At 49.1% G+C, this 21,047-nt stretch overlaps 1 protein-coding gene across 1 annotated transcript in view; it reads left to right on the top strand.

The window, feature by feature from the left end:
* RTN1 (reticulon 1) overlaps positions 1–21,047 on the top strand; it is a 97,944-nt gene that overhangs the window by 45,869 nt on the left and 31,028 nt on the right. The window contains exons 2-3 of the mRNA XM_032189360.1: positions 6,344–7,087; positions 9,258–10,040. Coding sequence (XP_032045251.1) covers positions 6,344–7,087; positions 9,258–10,040 — 1,527 coding nt within the window. The remainder of the gene's footprint in view (positions 1–6,343; positions 7,088–9,257; positions 10,041–21,047) is intronic.

Genomic DNA, 21,047 nt, shown 5'->3' with positions numbered 1-21,047 from the left:
ACTTCACTGCAGCCAGCGCTCTGCCTCCCTGCAGGATTTGTGCTGCTGGGCTGGCCGCAGCCTTGGAGCACGGGGAGCCAAGTACAAGATGCTCCATTCTTCCCTTCCTTCTTCATTATTAAGAGCAGGATTTCCACGAGATGTTGCAGATGGGTCTGAGTGAAAACCCAGCAGTGTGGATCATGTTCTGCCTTAAAAGAGTCGTGTTTCTTTCAACACCTTCTCCACTGCCAGCTCTTACCCCCTGCCACCGAGCCCTCTCCCCCGAGCTCTAGAAGAGTCTCAAGCTGTAGGGCAGCAATTTCTGTCCCAATTTTATCATGGCCTCAGAAGCCACCAAAATGGGCTTTCTGTCTTCTCCAGGCTGAGTCTGAATGTGCTGTGGCTTGCCTTAGGGCAGCCGAGGGAAGCTGGGTCTGTCAGAAACCGGGAGCCAGCAAAGTGGGGCTGGGGGGCAGGGGCTCTCCAGGGGATGGGGGCTGCTTCAAGGCCTCCAAAGGATGACCTGGTCCAGGTTTGGTGAGCCACCGACTGCCTGGGGAGAAAAGCAGTGAAGAGCTGGAGTTCCTCAATCACGTCTGGAATGGAATTTCAGTAGTTGAGAGCTTGGGGAGAAATGGGACTTCTGGAAAGCGTGATTTAGGTGCCAGTTCACTTCGTGCTCGGAAGATTGTTGTTGTGGGACTCGGCGGAGTTTGATCTTGCAGGGGAAATGTGAGTCCAGTGAAATAAGAATGGATTATTCTTATTAGTGGGCTTTAATAAGCCTTAGCAAAGTGCATTTGATAGCGTCTTAAGCAGTGCCTCAGTGTCACTGAACCCTGCCGACCAGGCGTGTGCTCCCCGTGGTACCACTGCAGCAACCCACTTCTTTTCTTATCTTCCTGAAAGTGATTTTTGTTTAAAATTACAAAATGCTGTTTGTATCCTGGTCTGCCTGGTGTGGAGATCTGGCGCAGCTGTACTTCGAGCAGGAGCACTCGCGACCTTGTGAGCTTTTAAACTGGCTTTATGCTACTCCAAAGGTATTTTTTTTTTTCAGTGTTTCTCATTTTTCATGCTGCCCAGGGTATCAGGGAGGGTCGTCAGGGACTTCAGTGCAGGTTTTTCCTGCTGGGTCAAATGGGAGCTCTCTGAAGCTCTTTATTGAAGCAGAAAGCCTGGAGGGCACATGGAGATGGGAACTGCTGAGCCATCTGCTGTGGGTTCGCTTTGCAAGGCTTTGGGGCACCCACTGAGCGCCACCAGTGAGCTCAGTGGGTGTCCTTGGGGGCTGAGGACCTTCAGCATCACCAGACCAATTTCTTTGAGTTTAGGACTTGCTTTCCGTTTTGGATGGAATGAATCCAAAGTGGTGCTGATGAATTTGGTGGAGTAACTGGAATATAAAGAGAATTAAGGCTGCGGGGTTTTCTGTTTGGTGGCTTTGGGGTTTTGTTTCCCCTCTCCACCCCATCCTTTTGCCCTCCTACCTGTGCAGGAGATGACGCCTGCCTCTCCGTGTGCCTTCCTCTGGGCTGCTGTGGGACAAAGGGGTGAGGACAAGCCCCTCGCCCAGCTGATGCCCTGACCCCCTCCCAGGACCCATGCAGCGAGCCAGGGAAATATTAATAGAATAGGAGCAAGCATCCTTCTGGTACATCCAATTTTCTTGCGTCTGTGATGCAAAGGAGCCCCAAAATGACTCCACTCACATCTGTAATTGCCGTGCCCTGCAGAGCTGTGTCCTTCCCGCATCAGGAGAGCTTTGGAGGAAGAGGAGCTGCCAACCTGCACGCCGGCTTTGCAGACCCTGAGCTAGAAGAAAGAAGAGCACCATCTCCTGGCTGCTGGGGCCGGCCGGCACCGCCTGTGCTTGGGGGGAAGCTGGGCTGCAAGGAGCCCTCTGAGCTCCTCACCTGCAGCATCTCCAGGTAGCACAGCTCGGGGCTGGCAGCTGGCTCCATGGTTATCCATGAAGGCCAGTCCAGGCTGGTGTAGGAGTTATCCACAGCACGGTGACAGAAGAGCTCTCAGAAATTTGGGTTTCATGCTCTGTTTGAACCAGCCTGCAAGCACCCAAGTGTTTGTGAGGTTTGCCTGGGCGCTGAAGTGTCTTGGGTTAGAATTTGGTAGAGAGGGGACACGTAAAAATCAAGCGTGTGGCTCCCAGTTGGCGTGCTCAGATATCCCCGGGGAGACCAGACCCAGCCTGCTTCAAAGCTTCGTGTTATTTGGCACTGGGCTGAAGGATGTCTGCCACTGGGGTGTCCTGCTGGGAGCAGGACCAGTGAAGGGCGTCTGGAAATCTCCACAGTTTTCCTGAGGCTTGAGGTTGGGCTTGAAACCAAGCAGGGAGGGAGAAGCAGCTGGGCTTGGGTCTAAGATGATGTGTGCTTGGAATTGGGAGAGGGACTTGGGGCTACCAGTCTGTGTGGGTACTGCAGGATGGGGAAAAGGGATGAAACATTGAACATCGGTACAAAAATTGTACAGAGGAGAACATGGGAATATAAATTTTAAAAATGGAGATTTTTTTTATTTAAGAAATGATCATATATGAGGGTCAAAAGAATAGGGGAAATCTCATCCTCTTTATTTTATTTTTTTTGCAAGGAAGCATTAGGAATAAGAAGCAGCAAAGGTCAAACACAGGCTTGTGGCTTCCAGCTGATGCCAAAATTGTAAGGTTGGTACAGAAGAGGCAGGGCTGCCTAATAGCTACTGCTGTCGTGTGCTCGGCAGAAGGCAGGAGGATGTCTCTGGGACGTGAGAGAGGAGCTCGAGCAAGGATTTGCTTTCTGGGTGCAGGTGTTCAGGTGGTGGCAAGGCCTGTCAAAGGGACTGGGGGTGCACAGGGAGTCTGTGACAGGTCCCTGGGGTCGGACAAAGTCAGCTTTGGTATGAAGTCAGATTTTTGAGGAGAGAGGGCAATGGTACAACAAAAAGGTTGGCAGAGCGCTCGGTCATTTCCTTGAGCCTTTAAGACAATATTGGATATCCGATTAAGAGCCAGGCTTCAGGCTGAGTGCTGAAGGGAAGGCGCTGCCCGTCCCTGAGCTCTGTGCTGCCTTCGGGAGTCCTGGAGCAGAGCAGAGTGAAAGCTGGAGAATGCTAATTGTGTGGTTTTGGCAGCTCGGCTGTCTGAAACCTCTGCGTGACACCCAAAGGTGCTGGGACCCGGCTGTGGCACCTGGCCCGAGGGAGCTCCTGGCAACGTTTGGACCAGTTTAACAGCAGTTTAACCCCTTCTTCATGGGGTTTGTGTGTTATTGTCTCTACTTCAGCATTGCCCCAAGTTGGAGAGTGCCCAAAGGGGATGGAAGGACCTCGGTGCATGGAGGCTGTGATCTGTGTGGGCATGGGGCAGGGCTGGAGCCCTGCAGCACTGGGGCAGCCAGGATCATCTCCCGAGGCTCAATATCCCCAGCAAAAGTCAGAGCCAACTGGGTAAAGGACCTACGGGAATTTGCTGGAAGCCTCTTGCTGACGCTGGTCTGCTTCTGTCTGGGAAAGGTCGCTGGAGCCTGGACTCCTCAAGGAGCACCTGAAGATCCTTCGGCTTCTTGGTGCAGCTCCAGGCTGTAAAAATATCATCAGCTAATTAAAGACCAGTTCCCCCTCTCCTCTTCTGAGAAATGAACGATTCTGACCGAACCACTGGCACAATAAGCACTGAACCTTGCATCGCAGGGTTGCCACGTCTCACATCGGTCTGTCCGTGCCACCAAATGTCCCTGGAGCTGTGTGTGGTGGTTGTGAGAGGCAGCTCAACACGGGGACTGCTCGGCATCCAGGTGACTTCAGGAAATCAAACACAATTTTTGGAAGTGATCAATTTGACGAAGACTGAGCGAGGTCTATTTTTTTATTTTTTTGGGGGGAAAAAAATCATTCTCGTTTAAATTAGCTGTTTTTCTTGACTATTAACCTCAGCTACCTTCTTGATTTCTTCTTCCAGTGTGCTGGAGCACCTCAGCTTTCATTGATCCCAATCGGCCCTCAGCTCCCTTCCTTCAATGAAGAGTTACCCTGCGTGGAGCCAGCGATTTCTTAATTTTATTTTTGTGTGTCAATTGCTAAACCCTAAATCTAGCGCTGCAGGGGAGGACTTCTGGAGCGTTCAATTTCTTATTCCGGGGAAAGAAAACAATCATTTTCCAAAAAAAAAAAAGAATTTGCAGTTGATGAAAATGCACGCAACGTACCGAGATCTCAGCTGTGCTCAGAGTGGCTGAAGCAGACCCGTTACTGCTTCGCTGCCTGCAGGAAGCGAAATTATTTCCCGAGGGCTTGTGTTACAAGCAAACACGGCGGCTGCTCTCAGCACTGAATAGCTTTGCTTTACCTGAATTGGCAGGCAAGTTTTCGGGCGCGTTTGAGGGACGTGCACTTTTTTAAAAAAACCCTTTTGTAACAAGGGTAACTTCAGAGCTGATACTGCCACCCGTCAGCAGTGCTATTCAAGGCGTCTCCTTCCCACGGATATTGAACTAAATAAACTTCAGATCGGGGAGGGCATTGCTTAATCACCGGGCTCTGAACTCACCGTTCTGCAGCAAAAACATGCTCAGCTATTGCAGGTTTCGGTGTCTTTAACAGCCGGCCTAATAGCTGGTGTATTCACACTTCACCACGGAGAGGCATTTTTACCCATGGCTTTAAATCACTCCCTGTGGAAATGCGGAATTGCATTAAATCCTCGTAATTAGGCACTTTCAGCTGTCTTAGAGCTTTTGACTCTGCGGTTGCCTTGAGAGCCAGGCCCGATCCGTCCTGCTGACGCGAGCCCTTCCTGCTCACGCGTGTGCAAGGACACGCTCAAACACCCTTGAACTCCTTGCCCTGAACCCCCAAAGAAACACATTTATTATTTCACCAGTGTTTGCAAAGCCACTGCAATGAAAATAAAGCAGGGTTATGATTGATGAGTCCATTTTAGGTCTGCTCTTGTGTTGGATAAATCCATAGCACGGCTTTTCCTACCCCTAGTGACTGTGATGTTTCTTTCAGTGACCATTTCAGGCTTATTTTTTCCTTTCTGCTCAGGGGCAGCCAAGAATTAGGATGGCATTTTCCTAGGCTGCCCGTGTGAGCACCCAGAGCACCAAGTATTGCCCAGCCACCTTGAGCTGATTCCAAGCCACTCAAAATCAGTGGGATTTTTTTTTTTTTCCCCCCAGTGATCTCGGTGGGCTTTGGATCAGCCCCAGAAGGCACTGAGGAACCAGCTGATGAAAGAGCAGCCCTGAAACCTCATGATTTAGACAGCCACTCACCCCGCACAAACAGTAAATTACAACCAGCACATACTGGCAGCAACAGGCACACGAATAGGCTGCAGTCAGCAATTCACAGCCTGAAATATGTTGGCATGAACAATGCCTCAGATAATTTCAGCTAACCAACGCATTTGTGAAAACCCAGACCTGTTTATGGATAATTTTCAAAAAGGCTAGCTCAGCAAGAGAAATACGAGTGAGAAAAATAACCTGTCCCTTTTTGCTTCCTGATGGGTTTGAGATGTTTTTGGCGTTTTGTGTGGACGAGCTGTCCTTTCGAGGCACCAAATGAGCTCAGGTAGGACCTGATGAGGTACTGGGCAACACTTTCAGGTTGCATTTTCTCTCTGCTACCACGTTTCTCTTTGCAAAAGGGGGAGCACGCCTTTCCTGCTGCAAAGGCAGCCTGGGGAGGAGGAACCGCGTGCTGCTTGCAAATCATCACAGCGCTGAGCAATGCAAATATATGTGTGAGGGAGCTGGTCATTCCGCCTTTGTGCAGTGCTGGGACTGTGTGTGTGAAATCTAGCAAGGCTGAGCAGTGAAATAAAGCCTGTGGTTACATGCTGAGTCGTGCTAAGGGGAAAAAATACTGCTCAGGCTCACTGTATGAGCTGCGTGCGCCTAACACACGGAGTGTGGTGGGACAGAAGCAGTTGCAACTGTATTTAAGGATGGTGTCGTTATGCATATGCAAAGAGAAAGAAAACAAACACGTGCAAGAAGCTCTGGAGCTTTCTCACTGATATTTTGTAGTTTCTGGCTTTGCAGCTGCAGCAGCATCCCCTAGGGTTGCTGTGAAGGTTGTCTTGTGCTTGGTAGCCCAGGGACACATGGAGAGGGCTGGGAGCTCCATATCTCCTGCAGGGTGATGAGCAGAAGTTGGGCCAGAAGGGGAGGGAGGCTGTGGGATTGCCATCACCGGAGATTTTTATGCACAGGCTGGGCAAGCATTGGCCAGGAACAACGTGGTCGAGCCGATGACAAACTCAGTCTAACATCGCCAGTGGGCACGTGTGGCTTTGCAGAAAGACTGATGGCTCTCATCTCCTCACCGTGTCATTTTTCTGTGTTTGCTTTAGGTGTCATGGCCTTGTCACACCTCTTCGACTACGGCTCCAGCGCTGCCAACGGGGCCGACAGCTCCTTCTACACCTCTCTGATCTCCGACGTCCACTACACCACTCCCCGGGACAGCACCTACTTCACAGGGATCTACCAGCAGGAGAACAGCCCCATTCCCTGCTCGGGCAGCACGGAGGGGTTTAACACGCTGGGGCATCCTGTTCAAGACGTGACTAGGTTCGAGTACCGCGGCTTGTTTAGCTCCGATTCGGGAATAGAGATGACTCCTGCAGAGTCTACCGAAGTTGACAAAACCTTAGCAGATCCCATGAAAGTAGAAGGTTATAAATACATGGACATAAGTAGATCAGAAGAAATAAAATACCAAGAAAAACATGACCCAGAATCAGAAGATGAAAGCCCGGACCTTATCGATGAGTACCGGGGAGCACCCATTGGGTCCAGCCACGCTGCCGAACCTCTGAGGACGCCGACTTCGGAGGGCAAAGAGGCTCCCAAAGAGCAAGCCCCTCTTGAAGACAAAAGGTCTGGGGACCAGCAAAGTGCCTCCCTGGTGACAACCCCTGTCAAGATCACGCTGACCGAGATACCCAGCACTGGGGAAGCTCCCAGCAAAGAGGCGAGTCCCACTCAGCCCGAGACCGGCCTGAAGCCGAGCCACGAGGTGGTGCCCACGGTGACAGTGTCAGAGCCAGAAGATGACAGCCCAGGGTCTGTCACGCCGCCCTCCTCCGGCACAGGTAATGCTGCCACCAGCGTCTTTTTTTCTGCTCTTCAGCAAGTGGTTGCAATGTTAGCCCTGTGTGCTGTGGGATCTGTAGTGTCTCACAGGTAGAGTTGTTTCTACTCTGCTCTTGCACCTCTTTGCGGGGGTGCCATCAGGGCTATCATCAGCCAAGCAACAGTTTGGGTCAGATTCCTTTGCTTTTGGGGTCTTCTGGTCACCCTAGCTGACCGTGCTCCACAGAAGAAATGGGGGCATATGGGACCAGGGTGCTGTGAACGGCTGGGTTAACTTTTTAGATTTTAATGGTTGCTTAATGCCCTTTTGCCCTAGTAGGACATTGGGATGTTAAAAGGAGCACTGCTTGCAGGTGCAAGTGCTGCTCCTAGAAAATGCTGGTGAGGGAAATGTTGTCGTCTCATTTACAGAGGGACAAAGGGCCAATTTCTGTTAGAGGTTGCTGATTTCTGATCTTGGGTGTGGAGGTGGAAGGCACCAAGATCCCTCTCTTATAATTTCTATCACATTTTCTTATCATCTGATTACTGCAGTGGTATATGATATCTGTTCCTCATTTCCCATATTATACATTGCTCTGCACCACTGAAATACGGGAGCAGTATAACATGTGAAAAAGGAATAAAATTCTGTGACAGGAAGCAGAGTTTTGGGGCTCCAAGTTAAATGTCAGCATCCTGGATCAAACCCCTGATATCTGACAATGAACATCACCAAACTGAAATTTCCACTGCTTTGATAAATTCTAGGAGCATTTATAATTCAGGAGGGATTTCCATAAAATGGCAGTTTGGGATTTCCACCCACGCTAACACCTACGCTTAGAGAAACACCTTCCAGAACTGAGCGTGCATTTGCACACTTTCAGGAAAAAAGATGGAAGGAGTTCCCAGCAGCTCTGAATTTACCCTGCCTGTGTTAGCCAGAATCTTTAGGTAATATATAGCCTTTAAAGCATCCCATTTTTCTTCTTTTATTTGGCTGGGTGACATCACACGCTACATCTGCAGCGTTCCCGTTTTTATTGATTTACACTTTTGGCACTAAGAGGCAATTAAGAACTTCAGGCGCTAATTATTATTTATGCAGTCCTTGGCAGCTGTAAAAGGGCTGAATGGCACTTGATAACTGTATCTGATCGTACCGGGTGAACGGCACGTGGCATGCCCTGTCTGCTTGGTGGCGTGGAAACGTTGCTCTCCATGGGCACAGCCGATGCCCAGCGCTGCCTGAGCGGCACAGAGTCCCATCACCACATCCCATCGGGGTGTTGGAAGGCCAAAAACATCACTTGAAGAAGCAGGCATCGTCCTGTAGGGGCTGGCTCTTGCAGGGCTCCACTTCCACTGCCTCCACTTCCACAAGCAAAGAAGAAATGTAAAACCTGCCCTTACTATTTCTACCCAGTAGAAATCTGCGCACGTGGGCAGCACTGGGGTGAAGCAGAGGATCAGGGCATTGCTGTGCTATGAGGGCTGATGGTCACATACCTGTTTGGATGTGTCCCGGATTAAATCATCTCACAGCAGCTCAGGGAGCGAGTACTTACGTGGTCTAATGCAGGGGAGCTGCACGGCTCACACACACGTCCTGCAGCTGGAGGGAAAAGATGCTTGGGCTCCTGCTCAGCATGTCGGATGCAACAGGACCTTCCCGGCATCTAGACAGCAGTGTGGTGTGGCAGTCCCAAATGCCTTAATCCTTTCTGCTGCCTGTCCCTGGCTTGCAGAGGGACTTTCTCCTACAAGATGGGTGTGTTACAAGTGAGCTGTTGTGTCGGTTGAGTTGCAGATCTGCTCATGATATGGCAGTACTGATGCAAGTGTGTTAGCAGATCACACAATCCAAAACTTCTTGAAGGGCAGAGAGGAGGTAATTCTTCTTGCCCGTCTCCCAGCGGGACATCATGGCTTAGGTGCTGTCACTAAAACCTCTCTGTTTCCCAAGGAAACACGAGGGGCTCTTTCTCTTGTAGGTTTAATTGAACAGCTAACACCTGTAACCTGTTATCAGTCATCGAAGTCATCAAACTTTCTGCCTGTGTTACCAGTCCTGCTAGAGGGCTCCGTGCTGGTGTGAAATTTATTGTTGGTTCCCCAAGCAGCCAAAAAATATAGTTTTATTTTTATTTTTAAATTTTTTTTTCTCCCTTTCTTTCTGTGTGGCAGAACCGTCGGGCTCAGAATCGCAGGGCAAAGGCAGCCTGTCGGAGGACGAGCTCATCAGTGCCATTAAGGAAGCAAAAAGCTTCTCCTTCGAGACCCCGGAGGCGCAGCGCTCGCCAGCCCTTTCCGCCGAGAAGCAAGAGCAGCGAGGCAAGCCCGGGCGCCCTGCTGTCCCCGCGCCCCTGGATAACGAAGCCAGCAGCGCCGAGTCAGGAGATTCGGAGATCGAGCTGGTGTCGGAGGACCCGCTGGCCGCCGAGGAGGTGCTGCACTCCAACTACATGACCTTCAGCCACATCGGAGGGCCCCCTCCGTCGCCCGCCTCCCCGTCTATCCAGTACAGCATCCTGCGGGAGGAGCGGGAGGCTGAGCTCGACAGCGAGCTCATCATCGAGTCCTGCGATGCCTCGTCGGCCTCCGAAGAGAGCCCGAAGAGGGAGCAGGACTCCCCGCTCATGAAGCCCATGGTGATGGACATTATCAAGGAAGAGAACGGCTCGCGCGCCGACGCCTTGGATTACGAGGCCAGTAAAACGACGGAGAGCAGGATGAACAGGGAGAACCTGGCAGACTCCGCGTCCTACCTGAAATGCTCCTTTGTTGCCCCGAAAATAAGCGCTGAGCCCCCGACCTCTGCCGTCAGCACGGAGGAGCTGAAGGAAAGAATAATCCTGAAGAAACCCATCGAAGAAACTGTTGTTAACCAAAGCAAAGTGTCTTCCAAGGACTCTGGGAAAAGAAGTCCCTTGGCTTCACCCCTACTGCCGTTTTTAAATAAGCAGAGAGGTAAATGCAGATGTTTACGCTGATTTTCACAGTGCTGCTGAGAAGAAGGGGAAGGAGGGAGAAGCTCCTTGCAGGGGAGGTGTTAGCACTGCTGACCGGGGGATGCTGCTGGCACTGGGTAACCGCAGCTGCAAGGGTCAGGCTCCGGTGATTTGGAGGAGGAGAGGGGTTGGGGTTTGGTGAGTCTGGATGTTTCTGAAGCTGGTGGAGCTTCAGTATCTCCGTGGTGGTGGCTGACCTCTTCCATCCACAATAAACAGGGTTTGGTGTGCAGCTCTGTGTGCCTCGGGGGACATCCTAGGGCCCCTCTGAAAGCCTAATCCAGCTCCTAATCCAGTGTGCCCCCAGATTTGCAGGCTGGCACAGCAGGGAGGGACTCTCCGCCGTCCCCCTGGCTGGGCTGGGGGACAGAGGCTGTCCACAGCTCCTCCATCAGCCGGGGTTTGCAGTTCAGAGAGCTGCAGCTTCCCTGCAAACAGCTGGATACAGGTCAGGGGGGCAGCCCCCTCCCCTGCTGCTCCGCGAGCATCTTTGTCATCCCTCCGTGTTTGCGCAGACGTTTGACCACATGATGGCCTGGAGACGTGGCGGGCACGTTTGGGGCATGCTTTTACAGCTGATTTATCTGGCGCTGTGAACCCAAGCGTGCAAGTCTAGTAAGGAAACAGCCTGAACTTTCACAACGTGCTGGGGAGCCCACTGCAGGAGCTGCGGTGCAATTAGGTATGCTAATACTGCTGTTCCTAGCGATAATTAATTGATGACATTAATAGGCTGAATAAGAAACGTGATTATTGCTTTTTGGTATGTTTTCCTGCCAGGCTCTCAGAGCACACAATGCCGTGCTGTGCATCTCTTAGCTCTTTCACAGGTGGGTGAGCTCCAGTCTTTTCTCTCCCCCCGTCCCAAATTTCTCCTCTTGCAGGACTTGCCCAGGCCCTGCCCAAACCCTCCAAGCTGCAGGGCTGGGTGAATTTCTCTTGCACACCCCTGCTGCGGTGTCAGACATTGGGTCTTAGCTGACCTGTGGCACCATGACATGTCCTAATTTGTCCGTCCTGGGATTTTGAGATTTCAGGGCCCAATAAAATGTGCAGGGATATGTACGCTTATCAACAGACAGGCTTTCCTGAAAAATCCCTCATACTGCCTTACAAAGCTTAGTGCAGCTACACACAGTATGAATCCAGTCCCCCTTGATCATATTCATGGGTTTTGGCCTAACTTTTGCCTCTCTTTTACTTTCTGTCCTTATTTCAACTGATGCTAGCAGAGGCTTGTTCCCATGAGGTGGACAGAGAAAATCCCGTGTGCATGACTCTCTCCCTGTGTCACAGCGTGTCCGTGTTTCCTACCTATGTTCCCATAGGTCAGCAGGAACTGGCAGGAACACTTCTGTCAGGACAGATGCTAATTACTGTGTGGTGGTGCATAAGGACCACGCTTACAGTATGTGCTTTTCTCCCTCACGATGATCTGGTGCTAAAACCAAGGAGAACAGAAAGCCTATCAAGACGATTATTGCTAAAACTTTTTTTTTGTTTTGTTTTTGTTTGAAACAAGTTTAAAGGTAGGGGAAGGTGAGCTCAAGGTATGAAACAGTGGATGATCTTGGGGTCTGGCTTAAATCACCTTCTTGTTGTGGGTTATTTGCTGTACAGGTCACTGTGTCTGGGCGCTGGTTAAATTTTTATGTTGAGGGAAGATCGTGGGTCTCTCCTGACCTGGGAAAGGGGAGCTTGTCCCTCATTTGGAGAATTCACAGGAATTCACATGAAGCCCTTCAGCTGTTTTTCGGGGTCATTAGAGGTGAACTGGGGCCTGGTGGAACCACAGCATCCCCACTGTGTCCCGCCTGGCTCCGTCAGCCTGAAGCTCCATCAGCTGGCAGAAAAATGTCAAGGCAGAGCACATCCGAGGGGGCAGCGACTGCCTTCATAGCACTGAATTGAAATCTTGGCAGAGCTTTTCAACAGGGGCATCAAATACGTGCCCTATGCCAGCTTCGATTCACCCGCCAGGCATTTGGCATGGACCAGGCTCAGCCGGAGCGATGAGAACGGAGGGAGGTGCTGCAGTGCCACGCAGTGGAAGTGCAGCAGAACGATGCCACCCAAAGCAAGAACAGAATCATCATTAACAGAATTACCTGAATTGTTGGTATCTATCATTAAGAGAAGACTAACGAGATGAGACTGTTTAGATAAAAGATGGAAGACAAAAACTTCAGTGTTTCGTGTTACCTCCTTGCTACCTATCACCTTGTGAGTGCCGTGCCCCTGCCACACATTGTCATTAAGACAAAATGGTTTCAGTGAGGTTCACAGAGTCCAGGTGGGGTCTCACTGGCCCCCCTATGGCCATGCCAAGTCCCACCTGAGCTCTGGTAAGTGCAAGCCCAGCACTTCTGGAGATTCATAGGAATGCGATGGATTAGATGAAGCTGTTCGACACGCTTGGCTGTGCTTTGGACACCCAATTTCAGATCTTTCTGTGGCCCTTGACCAGCTCGTAGCCAGGTATATGAAATTTAAAAATAGCCAGCTGTCAGCTTCGTGTGTAAGCATGAACTATCTCACCGTGGGATACTGTGATTCCTTCAAGGCAGAGCGCAGCAAGTGGACGTGGGGTTTGCGCAGTGGTAACTCAGTGCCTCTGCTTAACAGCTGTTGCCATCCAGTGGCAATAACAAAAACGGGCAGTGGCTGCCTGCCTCCATTTTACACGGTTGGAAATAGAGGACGGAGCTATTCCCGTGCTGTTAGCTGCTAGTCAGCCTCACTCACTTTTTGCCACGGTCAGAAAGGCTGCAATCCTTGCTGCGACACAGGCTTTGCTTTGGCCGGAGCTGTGCAATCGCTGCCTATGTTAGCATTACCAATCCCCCTGCCTCCTGCAGAGCAAAGAGGGGAAGGCAGAGATACAGCAAGACATTTGCTGCTCAGCTCTCATTGCCCCTGCATCTCCTCCCAGATGTGGACACAGCCCGTACCCAACAGGGCTTGGAGCCTGTCTGGTTGTGGTTCTCTGGGAAGGAGGTTTCCAGCTCAGCTTCTTTTTTTGTGTTTGTGTTTGTTTTGGGTGGGTGGGTGGGTGGGTGGGTGGTGGTTTTTTTATGTTGTTGTTGTTTTGTTTTGTTTTTAAATATTCAGCCACAAAGAAGTAAGACCAAATGTATTTGTGCATTCCAGCAGCCAAAGCAAGAGATGCGGATTTTTAGGTTTGTTCTAAGAAAAGCAATAGATTTTCACAAACTTTGGAAAATAGCACAACTGATTGGTACGGCCTACACAATGCTGTGCCATTGTGTAGCTCAGGTGATACCCAGGCTGGGCTTTCACATGGTCTGGGCATGTGGGGAACTTCAGAAAAGACCTGCTCTCCTGGGAGCGCATCTCTTTTGGAGCAGGGCAGTTTGCAAGAAGCCTGAGAGAAGCCTGGACCAAGACAGACAGAGAAGAAACATTTTGGCTGGGTGCTTTTGTGCCTTCTCTTGCTGTCCTGTCAGACTCTCCGTGCCAGCTCGGGGTGGCCTGGCTTACTGCAGACTGGTGACCAACAGCCTGGGGGCTTTGTCCTGGTCAGAGATCTCCCTGGGGCTGGGGCATCGCGTTTCTCTCCAGCCTCTGCTTCAATGACAGCGTTAGCAGATTCCTTCTGCTTGATCGGTTTAATGGAACATGCAGCAGCTTGTTGCCCTTCAGATCAAATGTCTGAGCCCAGGTTTAAAATAAAATAAAATATGGGAATTCATAGTGAAGGTCCCAGAAACTTGCCAGTGTATACATGAGCATAATTTGACCATGCATAGGAACATATTTGCAACCTGCTGTACTCTTAGATTTACCATTTTATAAATTAAATCTCTTGTTGCACTTCAGCTCTTCTGTGGTCAGCCAGGACTACTGACATGAAACTCGCTGTGGACATCTCTTGAGATGCTTGGGCTCACAAAACCTGCAGGGGATACGTTGGGCCTCTCCGACAGCTGTGCACAGGTTTGCCTGAGGTGCAAACAAACAGCCTGACACTGCCTGGGTCTGTTGGAAATGTGGTAGCCCTGGGAGTTGTTCTTCTAAACCAGTCAGTTGCTTCTGAATGACCAGGAGCAGAGCCAGAGTTGTGTGAACGTGTGTGGTGTTGAACATCCACTGGCCTCCAAATTTTCCCCAAGCCCCTCTTCTGTGCAGTCCCAGCAGAGGCTTGTGGTGCAAGTCAGTGGCCACGCACAGAAGCTGCCTTTGGTTTTGGGTGATATATTTAGTTGCAAAACACTAATGAAATACATCTACAGCGTCACTTGTGCCTTCTGTTATCACTTCAGAGGTAAGTCGTACCTCTAGTGTGACCACATTCACCTTCTGGCTTGCAGGGGGATATCATAATGCTCTGTGTTTATTTTCCTTTTATATTTTTTGGCAATTCAGTGTAGGAGAAGGGAACCCCTGGCCTGGAGCTGCACAATTGTGCCGTCACTCACACACTAGATGGCACAACGGGCAGGGCCAGGCTCCAGGCAGGGTCCCCAGCCAGGAAACACAGTCAGATAAAATTCAGCATTTTAAATGCACACCCGTTTTGTGACACCTTTTGTGGCTGCTCTGGCTCCAAACACCCATGAGGGACACCAAGGCTGATGGCCACCCGAGGCTTGTGGCCTCCAGGCAGTGTCACAAGCCACAGTCAGGACCACTTCTGGCTTTGGGGTGGCACAAATGCCCTTGGTCAAAGAGCTCATTCCCATCCTCTTTGGTGCCTCCTGTGTCACCCCGTGTTGCCCAGAACTATCACAATGGACATGCACAAAGCAATGCGGGCTTTTTCCCTCTGTGTCCACCTCTGCTTGCTGCAGCAGAGAAGCACAACAACACAATTTTACACAGTGTCTCAAGGAGATTGTTTTCCAGCAGGGATCTGGGAGAGACCTTAAGTTATTCTGAATGGGTTTTGTTCGTCAAAACGTAGCCTGCATCGTGTTAGTGCAGCCCTGCTGTTGGGGGAGTCGCTGGTGAGGCATTTTTCTGTGGGAAGGGGATGCTGGGCAGGGTAATTTGGTGAGACGAGGCTCATTTCTCATCTGCGTGTTTTCACCAGGCTGGCTCTGCAATCAGCAGCAAGCCAGGCCACGGCTTAAGCATACGGTAATGTTAGTTTAATATTTGAGTGCCATCTGCTGTAAGTGCCTCCACACTCCGGCCCATCTGTTTTGCCTGTTTCAGTTTGCTTTTTATGGGGCTGCGATAGCTTTGCAGCCTTTGAAAAGTCCCTGCTTGGAAAAGGCGTGGTGGGGAAGGACGTCAGGCCTGAGGCCGGAGCCTTTTCACACCTAAAACCTGCCGGGAGAGGTGAACGCTTTGATCAAGGCCTGGCCTTGCCTCACAGTTGTGGAGCACACCAGTGAACCTCTACACACTCGCTTCCCACATGAAACAATTTAGGTGGGAAGGGACCTGTGGGGGTAATGCAGAGCAGATGAATCTGGGGGGGGACTGGCATTTTACAAATGGGTTTTGAGACTTTTGGCCATGCTCTTTCCCAAGAGCCATGAGCAGATATTGAGTGAAAGAGGTCCTGCAGACATAGACTTTTTTTTTGTGGCTTAGCTATCCACAGTTACGGTAAAAATGGCTAAAAATAACTAATAAACAGTAAGAGGATAGTTTTAAGTGGAAGTATCTCGGCATGCAGACCTGCAGCTGGGAGTAAGAGGTGATTTTCTTACTGAAAATTGTTTGATACCAGCAATCCATGTGTTCTTAATATTTTGGGAAGTTTTGGAGTAGATTAGTAGACAGGGTGGTTTTGAGAACCAGTTGCTTTGCAATTCTGCTTTTGGTTTAGGGGGTGACATTGGTGGTAGGGGGATGGTTGGACCAGATGATCCTGGAGGGCTTTTCCAACCTTAACGATTCTGGGATTCTGTGATGGTGTGCTGGGGCAGTAGCTGGGATCAGTAACCACCAAGGGCAATGGTGTCCTCTTGTGATCAACACAGTGCACATACACTAAAGTATGACCTTGATGTGACCTTCAGAAACATCTCAATAAGTCTCATATCCTTCAAGTCTCAGCCAGCGTTGTCCATAGCTTGAGCAGTTTGAACCATTGCACCTCTGGTACCTGTTCTCTGATTTTTCGCTGTGCTCTTGAAGATTGATCCTCACATGTTGGGTAAGGCCAAACTTGTAACGCCTGAGTGCCAAAGCATCTTAAACACAGTGGCTGGATACTCTGAGGTGCTTTTAAATTCGATGTAGCTTAATGTAGGAAGATCATATATCTTCTCTCGGGACTGTCATCTACTCTACTGCCTGTGCGTGAGCTAAGTACAGAGCTATAAAAATTTATAGACCTTATCCTTCCGTTCTCATATATCTTCCCTTTTAGAGCAAAGGACTGCCTCTGAAGAGTCATCAAAAGTCAGAGCACTCAAATGCAGGTATGCAGACCTCCCCAAAAGATATGGCACAGAACAGAGTTTGTAAATGTTTCTGTAAGGTCAAGATTACGAGATTACCTCCTGACCAGTAAAAAATAAAATTAAAAAGAGCTACTTGTGTGACTGTATGCAGGTGCTGGATGGTTACGTCAAATATTTCAGTATCAGAGACATGAATGGCAGAGTCTAAGCCAAGGGTATCTGTATATAAACAGGAACCTGATGAGAACAGGTCCAAGGAGTAAAGATGCTTCACATGTGAAGGTCTCTTTCCCTGCAGGCTGGGCTGCACAAGCCCCCTGCTTGCTCTGCCCATGTCCATGTCCATGCCCTCCCAAACCGAGCACCCAGGGATGGCTCAGTGCTGCTCCTGGGAAAGGCTGCAAGGAAAAAGCCACTCTGCTCACGAGTGATTTTCTGTTCTTGGGGACAAGCCTCAACTGCAGAGTCGCTCACAGCTGAAGCAAATTTTATAAGCTAAAATCTTGACACCGTGTCCCTTTCGGAGTCTCTTGGCATTAGCAGTGACTCAGCTTTTGGGCAAGGTCATTTTTTAAGGCCAAGTTGCTTGTTTGTTGTGGCTCTGACATTGATGGTTTGATCACAGTGACAGTTTTTCCCAGATGCCTTGGTGTAGCAAAGCTTTGCCTGGATATTCTGGGCAGATCTCAGACAAATCTAGCACTTACTGATAGGTTTTCTGCGGCTATATATATGGTAAGGAAAAATACTTATATTGGTTGTAAAGAAAAAAAAAAAAAAACATATATAAAAAGGGGAGAAGTTATACCACCTGCAAGGCTTTTTTGTAAATGATGTTGAAGAGCTTTGTTTGTAACAATTCATGCTTTTAGCTCTGACAGTGCTTAGGAGAGTTTATATACTGTAACAGAAATCAGGAGAAGTAAAAAGCAAAATACACCATATTGATTTTATTAACACAGAATATTTTGCCTGTTCATATGATTTTATTATTATTATTATTATTATTTTTGACATAGTGTTTTGCAGGAAATGTTTGGCGTAATTTGTTTTCTTATTTGCCAGAACTGCTGCTTCTGAACCTCTGCAATGATTTGAGAGCTGGGAATCATGGGTTTTCACCAGTTTTATTGATTAATTCTAATGAAGTGTTTAGACTCATTTCAGGTCAGATTTAAATTTAAGATTAAGGTCTGGTGGTATAAAATACAACCCTAGTTCTCAAGATGAGGTGAAATACCAGCCTGTTTCAGGCTTAATCCAGTAATTCTTCAGATGTAAGGTAGAATAAGGACTTCCCTGGATGTTGTTATTTGTCTGGCAGATAGCATGAGGTTAAAATTGATGTGTTTGACTGCACTGAAGGTCTGGAAGGGGGTGCGTGATGGGAGCTCCCCTCCACTGGGAATAAAACCTGGAGGTGGGTATTGATTTTACTGGCACTTTTCCTTCACTTCTGAGAGTGCATTGCTGATTGGGACATAATGGCCATATTGACTGAAAAGGGGATTTTATTTTCTGGGGAGGCTGCTGTGTTCATATGAATTCAGAACCACATAGGAAATAAGAGATACGCAGTGATCCAACAATTGAGAGGGCTTGATTTGTTCTCTGAAGACACAGCATCTGGTGTTTCTGTCATTTTGACTCTTAATCTTATCCTGATTTCCACTTTCTTTTGTTTAGTCCTCTGCAGTGATTTTTTTTTCCAACTCTCTTGACCTTTACCCAACTCAGGTAATTTTGCCCACTGTTTTTTTGCAGGTAGATAGCACAGATTTCTTCTCTTTTCCCTCTGTCTCCGACAGCAGCTCAGTGGTTACTGGAGAAGTGTAGCAGTGAGACGTCATTTTGGTGTTCTGCTTTCACAGCACTTCATTTGTGTGTGAGGAATACAAATAGGTATGGAAGAAATTTCTCTTACAAGAGGACAGGTTGCTTTGGATGGCAGTAGTCACCTACCTGCACCATGGGTCTGCCAGGGGCTAGCCTGGCTGTGGTGGGGACATTTGGTGATGTCAAGGTCACTGAAATCAGCTCTAGCAATGACAATAAAGGTTTGTCATTTTGGTAGCGATGACAAATTTTACAAGTGCCATGAGGCTGGGAGGCTTCTGCTCAGCATCACTGATGAAAACCAGGCATACCTGGATCCTCATGCTTCTGCAGCAGGCATTTCTCCATTCAAGAGGATTGAGCATTTGTCTCCTGCATATTCAGGGCTTAGCAGACACCAAACATTAACATTTTGCAAGCGACATCAGGTGGCAGTGAATATTGCATGAGGAAAACCCCTGGCAGTGGGATTGCTTTTTGCTTTCCCAGAAGCCTCCTTTTTTGGGTTTATTTTCCTTGCAACTTCAGCTTGACTCACAGCCCTTTGATATCACCTGCTCACAGTAACCCTTTCCCACCTGGTGCCACGTTATTTTATATGGCATCAGCAATCTCGTCCAAAAGTTTCAGCTGACGTTGGAGTTTCTTACACCACAGCTCCCCTTAGGAGGTAAGGTGGGCACTAATTAAGTTGACCCAGGTGCTGCCAGTCCTCCAGCACTCTCCTGCGGTTCCCCAACACCTCTGGAAAAGACGTGCCAGCTTTTTCACAGTTCATGTGGACACAATCCACAGCTCAGGTCATGAGAGTGCAATCTGCTGAGAGGTAACCTCAGGAGTCCTCTAGAGCTCAGGTAATTTGAGAGGAACAGAAAGGATACAGATAATCAGTACTGCCTTTGCAAAAAGCTGTGTCTTAGAAAGGGAAGGCTTTCAAGGCAGCAAATTGAGCTTGCATTAGGGCTTTGACATCAGTCCATCCAAATTGCTGGGTAAAGTAGGTATCTTAGTAAAGACCACCCCCCTCCAAACTGGATCCTAAAGAATAATTTGTCAGGGAAACAGCTCTTGGCATTGCTACAGCACATCTGGCTAAATATAAACACTGCCAGGGCAGCACATTTCATATAAACGTGCAAAATGGAATATTTTAAAATTGCCTCTTATCTCCTGAACAGCAGGTGCATGAGACTGCAGAATTTAAAGGGAAAAAAAAAAAAACAACCGCAGGTTTCCGAGGTCTGACAGCACCCACAGCCTGGCTGGCATAAACCTCTGCCGTGTGCGCAGTTCCTTGGGATCCGCAGTGGTGTAAGATCAAAACCCAGCCTCTGACAGTCCCGGAGGCACTGTTTTCACAGCGTCTCATTTATAAGCAGCCTAGGAGCTATACTCGCTCGGTGAGTGCTGTTGGCAGAGGCAGGCATAGCACAGACAGGGCTTTCTGCTCTCTCTCTTAGAGAAATATAAAGTGCTCCTTACAGAGGAAGGGGGGAATTACTGCATACGTCCTAATGAAATGCTGTCAACATCCACAAAACAAAGTCTGTACCTGGGCAACCAGCAAGGAGCGGGGTGTAAGAGCTTATAGAAAAGCCAGTAGAGATTAATAGCCAGGATTTCTGAGGGTCACTTTGCCAGCTAATATATCATAGAGACAACAGCAGCTAATGCTTACTCGCTTAGGCTGAGTGCGGCACCTTTTCCGGAGCACGGAATTGACTTCCTAAATCACAGAATCACAGATTTGTAGGGGTTGGAAGGGACCTCAAGAGATCATCAGGTCAAACCCCCATGCCAAAGCAGGTTCCCTAGAGAATATAAGGGAGAGAACAGGCTGCATCCGTGGCTTGTCTCAGACGGCTGCGCTGGAGCTTTGCTGCTGCTGCTGAAACAGCAGGCCCGTGCGTAACCTTAGCTGAAAGCACAAGGTTTACGGCTCCAGCCAGGGAGTTGTAAAGCGTGGGATTTAATAAAAGCCATAGTAGCAATTGTGCCTTCTGAAATGAGCCCTCACCTATACGGTTTATTTGCACAGGCAGTTACTGCGGCTGGATGTGATGTGCTGACTGTGCTGCCTGGTGCTCTCAGACGCGGTAATTGCACACACAGTCCAGGTCAGAAGTTGCGTGGGCAATGATGTTCAGCGTTCAGAGAAACAGCCCTAATTCCTCGCAGGGAAAGGGTCTGAGTGGAGCAATTTTGGCAGACTGAGAGATGGCTCCGTCCCGGTCACAGCACTACTGGGTTTTATCCATATTCAGGGCCTTGCTTGTTTCGGTGCTGCTGGTTGGCAGTGAAACAACCTAAATTTCCAGGCAAAGCAAGAAAGGAGATGATATTGTCTTTATTTTACAGATGGGATGCTGAAACACGTGCACACCCGTCTTACAGCCCCTTTCCTAGGAAAGCTGGTTAGGAAGGGATTGTGAATGACTAATTTATCATATGATTAATGGGTTCATTGAGTGTGGTGAATTGATTTCAGTGCAATAACACCACGAATACACAACAGAACTGGGAAACAACCCCTCTTTTTCCCGAATCCTGCTTTGTGAGCTCATCCTTATTGCTTGCTCACTGACCCTTACATCCGCTGGATGTCTGTAAAAAAATCAGCAGGTTTCACCATCAGTCAAAGTGGCAGTGACCATGCATCAAGCAGAATGGTGAGCAGCACACCACTTCTATCCTGTGGGCGATTTCCATATATATAGGTATATTTCCATATATCTGTGGCAATGTGCTTG

The sequence above is a fragment of the Aythya fuligula genome, chromosome 5 (assembly GCF_009819795.1).
Source record: "Aythya fuligula isolate bAytFul2 chromosome 5, bAytFul2.pri, whole genome shotgun sequence".
In the NCBI taxonomy this organism is placed as follows: Eukaryota; Metazoa; Chordata; class Aves; order Anseriformes; family Anatidae; genus Aythya; species Aythya fuligula.
Note: the sequence above shows the minus strand (reverse complement) of the source record. Positions and strands in the feature narration are given on the sequence as shown.